This window comes from Orycteropus afer, unplaced genomic scaffold (genome assembly GCF_000298275.1).
Source record: "Orycteropus afer afer isolate SDZICR_OR568_19922 unplaced genomic scaffold, OryAfe1.0 scaffold00018, whole genome shotgun sequence".
Lineage (NCBI taxonomy): Eukaryota > Metazoa > Chordata > Mammalia > Tubulidentata > Orycteropodidae > Orycteropus > Orycteropus afer.
In genome coordinates, this window is record NW_006921605.1 from 14,497,121 (window position 1) to 14,507,495 (window position 10,375).

The window sequence follows — 10,375 nt, forward strand, 5'->3', positions numbered from 1 at the left end:
CAGTGACAGCAACGTCTCCACAGACAGAACTCTTTCTATTTATTTAACCGTGTACGAGCATTCACTCAATGCTCCAAATGAAAAAGGGCGCAAGGAAAGCAACTTTAATATAAACAGACACGAAGCTGTGATGCCAGTGGCCACCTGGCGCTGCAATTAGGGAAAATAAAGCCATCTGCGAGACTGAAGCATGGACCAGGGAGAGGAGAAAGGGCAGCACAGGAGGCGGATTTCAGACAGACAGTGACACGAAACTGTTGTACTGCTGGATGTTCCGTTTGAGGATATCCGAGCACGGGCCTAGAACACGTTCAAATCTAGGTCGGTCCAGCTTAACACACTTCAAGGGGCCACGAGCAACCACCGTGGCAGCTCGCGGACGATTCATCAGCAGGGCAATTTCACCTGCAGAAGAGAAAGGAGCAGGGTGAGAGTAGGCTGACTGCTTGGGGAAACATCTTCTCTGTCCCTTCTGAGGAGGAGACGACAAGTACTGGTTTCTCTAGTAGGTTAGTACAGACAACAACATCTGCACTTCAGAAAACCAAACAAAAACTGATAAAGGAGAAAATCAACTTAATTATTAACTGAATAAAGGTCAAAATAGCACACAATTTCTCTGCAAACCAAAGGAGACTACACTTAGAAAGTGATAAAAAATTATGAACGACTACAGGATCTCACTGCTAAGTGACATAAAAAACCAGGTATTTACTGTGAGACAATCCACGTACCAAAGTAATCAGAGGGCCCCAATCTTCCCACTTCAACAAACTCTTCGTTTTCTGACCGACGCTGTAGCACAGCAGCTGAACCCTGGGATAAAATCACCACAAACACAAAAAAATACTTTCAAACCCAAGGTTTGACATTTTAAAGACCTTAGTTATTTTAGCTATTTTGCACCACACACCCCCCCCCCGAAAAAAAAATCAGTGGCTACTTCAAACCATTTTCATGCGATAAAAAAAGATGAACTGAGTAGTTAGTCACTGACTACATGAGCCTCGATTCCTACTAAACCAGTGTGGGCCTCCTTGCCCCCAGGAAGGTTCTTCTCATTAAGCTAAGGGGTCAGCAACCTGCAGCTGGAAGCCAATCCAGCTCACTGGCAGGGTTTGTAAAGGAAGTTTCACACTGGAACACACCTACACCCGTTCATTTACATATTATGAATGGCTGCTTTTGCCCCACAACAGAGGTGGGTCACTGTGGCAGAAACACTAAGGCCACCAAGCCTACATTACCTACCACCTGGGATCTATCTATACAGAAAGAGGCTCCCAACCTGATTCAGGTAAATCAATAAGCAGCTACCGAGTCACAGTCATAAAATCTGCTATTTGAATCTAACTGTTAGGCAAGGGTATTTGCTATGGATTTAAAAAAAAAAAAAGTAACTTTTACATTTTTAACAATCACCTTTGATCTTCTTTTGACGAACAGCCCAAACACATGCACTTTATAAGATGAAAAATCATTATGGTTTTTTACACTAAATTGTTGAGGCTTTTTTTGAGGATTAATTTGTTCAAGTCAGGATTTGGTTATTACTTCCTGCCTAGGGCTCTTCAATTCTGACTCAAACTCATTTAAAATGCCGTGGCCTGGTAGAAAACCGAACAGCATTTCTAACATCATTTTCAAATAAAACCACCACGTAGTCTCAAGAACTAAAGCTCTGTATCACCAGAATTCACCCATCTTCTCCCTCCCGCGGCACACAACTCCTCGGGTATCAAATGCAGCCTCTTTACCTCTAAGATAATGAAGAACTCATCCCCTGGCTCCCCCTGCACCACAATTTTCTGTCCATCTTCAAACTGGACTGGTTCCAATGCATCAGCTACTGTGAGACGCTCCCACTTATCCAAAGATTCTGAAAGAACCCAAAGAATTTCTCTATGTTATATGAGATTGGTAAAAATGCCAAAACAAAGTATGAAGTGATTCAACTAAATAAACCATATCCGTTCAGCGTTCCAGCAGCATCTCACATTAAGTATGTCTCCTGTCTTTGATTACCACTAACCTCAACAATATTCTCATATTACCACAGATGAGTCTTACTTTAGTAGCCCAGTGACTGGGTTAACTTATACCAACTGCACCCAAGTGGTAAAGGAGTAATAAAATACAAGTATTCCTAAAGAATGACAACAGTTCAAATCAAATCTACAATTCCAAAACCAAATTCACTGCCGTCAAGTCAGTTCCGACTCACAGCAACCAACTTTGGGTTTCCGAGGCAATAAATCTTTACAGAAGTAGATTACCCAGTCTTCCTTCTGAGGAGTAGCTGGTGGCTTTGAACCACCAACCTTGTGGTTAGCAGTCAGATGCCTTAGGCACTACGCAACCAGAGCTCCTAAATTGACATTTACTGGACCTAAAAGTAACACGGTCATTATCCATAAAATGGATAAGCAAATGTAGTCACTCTAGAGAATGGGCATTAAGAAGGAGAAAAAAACATCAATTCACTGTAATAAAACAATGGCAGAAGATTGTTACAACGTGGCCATTTCCCTCCCAATGAAAAAACAGTTTCTCACAATGTCTCCAAGTTTATATAAGAAAATACACAAAAATATCTCCAATTATCTGGCTTTATTTCAAACTTCAACAAATTCCAGGCATCTTTTCAGAAGATGCCACCAAAGGACACTTCACCTTCCCACAGAGAAAGTGCATTCTTACAAATACTCTCTCTCCTGAGCCAATGGACTCACTGGTGAAGCATCAAAGTCAGAGGTCACAGCGTGATGACCTGGTAATGACCGGCCAGGACACTGGCAGCCTTTGTCTCCTCAAGAAGAACTGATCAGCACATATCCCAGAAGGCTTTTCTCAAGTCCCATCATTTCTAATCCACAGGCTTCTCATGTACTCGTAAACTCAATACTGTCAAAATTATTCCTAGTTTAGTTAAAGCTTTGACTGTCAAAAATTCCACGTATTTTTCATTACTATTAGCGAACAAAAGCATGAGTGAAGATAACTAGAGAAGGTTTTTATGCACAGAGCACAGTAAGCTCTGCTGAAGTATCACTAACCCTTCTAACAATTCTCCACGCAGTCTTCCAAAACTCACCTAAAATAGACACTTTGCTAAGGAACTCCTCATACATCTTCCGCTTTCTCAGTGTGCTTCCCTATAATTAGAAAAAGTAAAAAAAAAATCTATTTCAAAAATGTGTAATTATCACATAATGCTGTGAAATAATAAACATTAAAGTTCAAACAAAGAAACAAACAAACAAAAAAACCCTAGGTGAATTGTAGCTTGCTGTTAATAAACAAAATTAAGGAAGTCCCCCCCCATTTATTATTTTTGCAGTGTTCCCTCCCTTCTCCTTCTACCCCAGGTAACCAACAAAGAATGTTTCTTTCCACACATAAACTGTGCCTTGACTTTTTACAATAATGAACTAATATAATATTTGTCCTTGGGTGACTGACTTATTTCACTCAGCATGATGTCCTTCAAGTTCATCCATGTTATGTGGTGTTTTGCAGATTCTGTATTATTTTTATGTGTTGCATAGTATTCCATTGTGTGTATGTACCATAGCTTGGTTATCCATTCTAAGAAGTTCTTTTTGATGTGAGGTTATTTTTCTTCATGTTGAAGATGATGAGGCCCCCCATTCAACTCTCTAAAAAAGCCCTCAGTAGCTTGTTCCTACTGAAAGGAAAACCAGGCATATGACCACAGAGGGTTCCTCAAAAACCAAAACCAAACTCACTGCCATGGAGTCAATTCCAACTCATTGTGACACCAACTGGGTTTCCAAGGTGGTAAAGCTCTACGGAAATAGATTGCCCAGTTTTATTTCCACAAGTGGCTGATGGGTTTGAACTGCCAACCTTGTGGTTAGCAGTCAAATGTCTTAGGCACTATGCTATCAGAACTCCTTACAGAAGGTTCCTAATACCATCAAACTGGTGAAATTTTAAATAAATTATCAGTTCTCCCCCCCCCAAAAAAAAAATCCCAACTAATATATGTGATTCTAGCTGAATATATTCCCAGGGCAAAGTCCTTCCCTGAAACTCCAATACCCCACAGAAGTAAGAAACTAATATAAACTGCTGCCACTTGGAGGGAAAAATGAGGGGCCATAACCCCAAACTTAGCTAAGCTGTCTTATCTGCAAAGACAGTTCAACATATCTGAAGAATCAGAGGAAGAAAATCATGTGTATGTACGGAAGTCCCCAGGTCACAAACATTTAACCCACAAACAACTCCTACTTGTCCTTTAATGCAGGGCTTCAAAAACCACTTCTGTCCTGTCCAACAAAGTGAAAAAGGAACAGACATGAATTTTTACAATTTGGGTGATTCAGCACAGTAATCAGAATGGGAAAAATTACAGGCTGAAGCCCTGAAACAGGAGACTCAGAACAGGTACAGTGTGCCCCTTCAGGAGTCTATCATGAGACCGATTATCGGCAGGACTGTGGAGAGCCACCCATATTCAAAGTGGTGCTGTCATCTTTGCCTTCTCAACCGTGACAGAACTGGCAAGAACCAGTTCAAAGTCCTGCTTTGAAACAACTGAACCAAGCCCCTCCACCACCCCAACTCACAACAAATTCTTCACACTATTACCTTCACTTGCTGCATGTGCCGCTTTCAGATCACTGAAAAAGCTCTGAACCTCCTGCACTAAAGCAAGCCTAAACAAGAATGGTACAGACCTGTTCGGACTGAGCTACAAATTCTTAAAGCCAGTTAGGTATGGACCTCATTCCTGACCCAAGGGCTGCCTGTATACACATATACACATGCATACTTTCAAACAGCCAGACAAGCACTGCACAAAGTTAAGGAAACCATTCAGAATGACTAATGCCATTAGCTGGGACTTAAACTTCCAAAGATATACCACACATTCCTACCCAGTTCTCAGAAAGCCTGCTACATCACAGCAGAAACGTCCCAGTGGTTTTATTATTTGTTAATTTTCCTTTAGTGAGCAGGAACATGCCATCTGCATTACTGATATTCCACTTTCACAGTTAAAAAGAAGCTGATTACTTCTGAGGGGCCTTAAATAACTTTGTGCACTTAAAAGCAGCACCAATCAGGCTGTGACACACAAGCATCAGGGTAGGTTAAGATGTGCCTACTGGCAAATGGACAGATTTCCAAACATGTGGTGACCATTACACAGACCTATTTTGTTTCTCATGTTACTTCTGGCCAAACTTCCACTCTAAAAGATCGTATCTCAAAGGGTATACGGAATCATGCTATATTGGGCTTACTACAAAGCATTTTATTACAAAAAGTAAATGATATTCTCATTTTAATCTGGTAACACTGTTACTCAAACACTGGTTACTTAGGCAGGGATTCTAAACCACACTCCACAAAGCCATGGTGTCTTACCATAAGGATTCTTCTATAGCTGTCTCGGTCAATACCCCACAATTTCACATTTGTCTTCGCTTTGACAGTGGCTGCTCTGGGTGTTCCATAAATCAAAGCAAGTTCTCCAAAGCTCCCTCCTTCTCCCACACTAGTTGCCCATTCATTGTTGACATAGACCTGAAATGCAAGTGACACCAGAGAATTGTCCTTTTTCTACATACACAAACACATGAGAATTAAAAACCCACACACCTTTTTAAGGAGTCAGAATCCTGAACTGTGTTCAAAAATTAAAATACATTAAGCTTTCAGTACACAGAAGAGCAAAGCTGAGTTAAATGAGGTAAGAGTGTCTGTGACCTACTTAATTTAATTACCTAATAGGAAAAAGTACTCTGGAGATAACCAAAGGGAAACGGTTACTCTAATAGTAAGAAGAATCATACAGAGTATTGTGCTAAGTATGTTACTTACATTAGGTCACTGCATTGTCTCAGTTCTATGAGACCAACGCTATTTTTATCCCTATTTCATGGTACACAAGCCTCACAGAATTAAGAGTGGTCCTAAGTCTCCTAACTACTCGTGGCTGGATCTGGGCTCTCCCCAGGCTTGTTCTATTCCACAGAATCCCATCTCACCGCAACTACAGCCAAGCTTTTCAACTGCATGTAGGCCTAAAGAAATCATTTTGAAAAAGCGTCTCTGTGTCATTAAAATGCAACGCAAAAGGTGTAGAAGATGCAAGCACTACTAAGTGAGACACACAAAGGCCATATGCAGTCCTTCAGATACTGCTCTTGTTCCTTAGATGGGGGAAAAAAAAATTATGCACTGACTTTTAAGATTAGTGACCTAATTTTGCTCTTATTAAATCTTACATCCATCTCTCCTTGATCAATCACATAGAAGTTATCACCTTCATCACCTACAAGAAAGGAAAGCAAAAAGTTAAGTGTATCTCAAATAAGGAAACACAAATTAAAACTATTAATGTAAAATACTAAACCTATCTTATAGTGGTCCTTTGAAAGTAAGTATCCAGCAGTACATTTGAAGTCTTAAAACTGATTGATTTTTATATTATCACCTCATAGTGAAGAATACCTCGGGTGTGGGGGGAACTACATATGTGTACAGGACATTCCTGAGTCAAGACCACCACCACCACCAAAAAAAGCCCCAAAATAACACAAACGATGAAGTAGCAAGGTATCAGGTTGTCACTGCATGGGCATATAGATGGTTTATAAATACCCATGAAATATCAAGTAAATAAGACAAGACAGATACCCGAAAGATCAGATTCATGTTAGTGCATGTAGGCAGAAATCTAAAAATCAACAAGAAGTTTGGAAATAGACAGTCTACATGGTGAAGAACATGGGTTATTTCCTACTTTATTTTTCAAATGATTAATAATCAACGTAAAGGACATATACACCATACCTCTATAAAATTCAATACAACATTCAGAATAAAAACACAGAATTTCCTTTAATGGTAATCACAGATGCAAGGGGAATACTAGCCCCCTGAGGAAAGACTGTGCGTTTTTGCTCAGAGGATTTTAATTCACAATCAGAAACAGGAAAAACTCATAGTGTAACAGAGGAAGATGACAGGATGAAGGAGGAAAAACACCTTCAATAAAATCAAACCAAGAAATCCTCCCTTTTCACGTCCTCCCCACGACAACACTGGAGGTCAGAGAAACAGCAGCCCTTACCTTGCTGAATAACAGTCTCTCCAGCAATGAAAGAGACCGGAAACATGGCATCAAAAATATCACTGCAAGAGAGAAGCCTCATGTCACATTCCACACGTCTACTGGGTGGATTTGCAACACTAGCTTTAGACTTAAAGGTGCCAGATTTTCAACCTGGATGGTCATCAGATGAATGATTACCAAGAGCCTTAAAATTTGTGACAATGATGAGAAGAATTCTGGACTATAGCCTTACTGGAAAAAAACAGCATAAGAACAAACCTGTACATACCTTCTCTCATTATCATCAAGATGTGAAAAGAGCACATTCTTTTCAATGGCTTTGGCTAGAGCAGCCATTGTCTTGTAATCTTTTGGTATAACCTAGGAAAGAATTGAAGGTCAAATGATAATTCCATAAACCAAAAACTTCATAATCTGCATTTCAATTAAATGTCAAGGTACATTAATGCATTTAAACAAGACTGCTTTCAGTTAAATATTTTCACTACAACAAACTTGTACTGTCTTTGATCCACAAAGTACTGAACAAATATTGACTAATTAATCCCCATGTCTATAAGCAGATCTGTACTTAAAGGCTAGTATCTGGTTTCCAGCTAACAACTAAAGAAAAATAAAAGCAAACCTTGATCAAGGTCACAAAACTAAGTATTTCAGGGCAATTAGTCATGTTTAAAACTGTGGTCTATACTACTAGTTCCACAAGCCTCACACACCAGCACAATTCTGGTCTGCTTTAGGGTTAATAGCTTAACCCAGAATGAGGAAGATTAGGATAAATGAAGGTTACAGGATAAAAGGTTGAAAGTCACAAATGAAGTACCGGGTGTCCAAAACTGACACCCCAATTCAAGAGAAAATGGGTGCTACCTGCTGCTGCTTCTGCAGTACAAAGGGCAGCAAAGACAATGTCTCCAATCCCATCATTCACTGGTTTAACATCTCCTGTGGCACTCTGGTACAGAAACTGCCCCACAGGTCTAAAAAACGGCACAGGTGGAGTAAGAGTCATCCTATTTGATGTTTCACTACTCTCAACAGTGCAGGCATGCATCCATCCAAGGAGACCAGATGACTACCATGTAGGTTCCACTAACATTTCACCAATGTTTAGGGATCCAAAGTACCTTTCTAACATATGAGGCAGCATCTTCCTCCGTGTAGACTTCAGCACTGATAGCACCTCGTCGCCTCCGGCCCTTAACCACAGGATTGGGGGGAGGAGGAGAGATTTCATCCTCCCGGGAGTCTGCACGGCTGCCGGCTTTCTGCAGAGTCTGAATCTGTTTTGCCTCCTCCTGAAAGAAATTACAGGTCTGGACAATGAGATCATTCGGCACTTTATGTGAAGTTGGTATTCTCATATTCCAATCACCTCAGTCACTTCAAATCTCCTCCTCTAGTTACCTGTGTGAAAGTTAAAAGAGTTTTCAAAAAGCCAATTCCAAATGCAGAGTACAGCCTGAAGAGAGATGCTCTCAAAGAGTTATTGTGTTTCCTCTGATACCAGCTACTATTTAATACCAGTTTATTAATGAACAAAAGTCATTAGGACAAAGACACGTAACATGAAGATAAAAAGTAAGATACCCAGAAGAGTAATGTACTGACAATAACTGATCTTGTTTGTAATAATGATAAACTGCAGAACAAAATCCTAATAAATGATATCTAGAAACAACGCAAACCAAAAAACCCAAACCAAACTCACTGCCGTTGAGTCAGATTCGACTCACAGAGACCTCTCCTTGGGTTTCCGAGGCAGTATCACTACGAAAGTAGATTGCCCAACCTTCCTTCCGAGGAGTGGCTGGTGGGTTTGAACCGCCAGCCTTCTGGTTAGCAGTCAAGTGCCTTAGGCACTATGCCACCAGAGCTCCTAGAAACAACACAGACACAGCAAATGATCAGAAAACGTCTAAATCACTGCGTTTATTAACTCAATAAGCATTCCCTGGATTAGTCCTCTACAAGGCAATGAGATATTACGAACAAAAGGGGGAGGGTCCTGAGCCTGGGGAGTTCTCAGCTGAGTCCAGGGTGTACCAAATAACTAAACAATGTGATGGTGATCAAGAATTTAAATAAGATCAGGTCTGACAGTACTACTCCTAGCAGAGCCAGAAGCATTTTTTATTAGCTGGGCTGGTGGCATAGTGCCTAAGGCATCTGACCACTAACCAGAAGGTTGGCAGTTCAAGCCCACCAGCCACTCTGCAGAAGGAAGACCGGGCAATCGACTTCTGTAAATATTTACCACCCCGGAAACCCAAACGGGGTCGCTATGAGTCGGAATCAACTTGATGGCAGCTGAATTTGATTTTTTTGGTTAGTACTTGCAGTTAAGGAGCTCTGGTGCACTAGTAGCATAGTGCCTAAGGCATCTGACTGCTAAGCAAAAGGTTAGCAGTTCAAACCCACCTGCCACAATGTAAAAGGAAGACGGGGCAATCGACTTCCATAAAGATTTACTACCTTGGAAACCCAGTGAGGGTGGCAATGAGTCAGAATCAACTTCATGCCAATGGGTTTGGGTTTTTTGTGTTTTTTTTAAATACCTGAAGTTAAAACAAAAGAGCTTTCTTGCTTTTAAAAACTAATTCTTAATTGAACCAATTTATATAAAAACTGAATCTTTATTTTTCAAACATAGGGCCTTAAAAAGAAATTCCTCTCAGATCTGCAACAAAGAGTTTATCATATGCAAAATAAATAAGAAAAAAGAATGCACTATCTACAGCTTTCATTTGACCCATTCTCCATTATTTTTAAAAATTTCTTTCTGATTCTAAATGAATTTAACACTCATTAACTATTTTAGGATAGCTTTTGATAAAAAAAAAGAAACGAAAGAGATGCCAATTTTTTTCCTACACCGTGTTCAGCCCAGCTTCTGGCCTCAAAATAAATTGAAGAACTCTATGCAGCAAGAAACGTTCAGAGGAATAAGCATCAAGTGGTAAGAGTTCTCATTTTTATTAATGGAATCATGTCTGATTTCTATTTTCTTTTTGTGCAGGTGGCTATCTTTTCCTTCATTTCTCTCAACTTCCTACTTTTTCATTAAGAAAAACACAGTAAGAAAAATATGTAAAAAAATGACTTTAATTTTTCATTTCTATTTAATTACAAGTGCATTTACTTCTTGGTCCAGTAATTCTACGTCCAGAAATTTAATTTATAGTATATACCTGTGTAAAATGACATACAGGAGCTCTGGTAGCATAGTGCCTAAGGCACTTGACTGCTAACCAGAAGGCT

At 40.0% G+C, this 10,375-nt stretch overlaps 1 protein-coding gene across 1 annotated transcript in view; it reads right to left on the reverse strand.

Annotated features, from left to right (window-relative positions):
* Positions 1–232: 232 nt before the first annotated feature.
* PRKAR1A (protein kinase cAMP-dependent type I regulatory subunit alpha) overlaps positions 233–10,375 on the reverse strand; it is a 15,366-nt gene continuing 5,223 nt past the window's right edge. Inside the window, exons 2-10 of the mRNA XM_007959695.2 lie at positions 8,242–8,412; positions 7,383–7,474; positions 7,112–7,173; positions 6,264–6,310; positions 5,401–5,559; positions 3,095–3,155; positions 1,758–1,879; positions 735–816; positions 233–405 (exon numbers count right to left, since the gene is read on the reverse strand). Of these exons, the coding sequence (XP_007957886.1) occupies positions 233–405; positions 735–816; positions 1,758–1,879; positions 3,095–3,155; positions 5,401–5,559; positions 6,264–6,310; positions 7,112–7,173; positions 7,383–7,474; positions 8,242–8,412 (969 nt within the window). The remainder of the gene's footprint in view (positions 406–734; positions 817–1,757; positions 1,880–3,094; positions 3,156–5,400; positions 5,560–6,263; positions 6,311–7,111; positions 7,174–7,382; positions 7,475–8,241; positions 8,413–10,375) is intronic.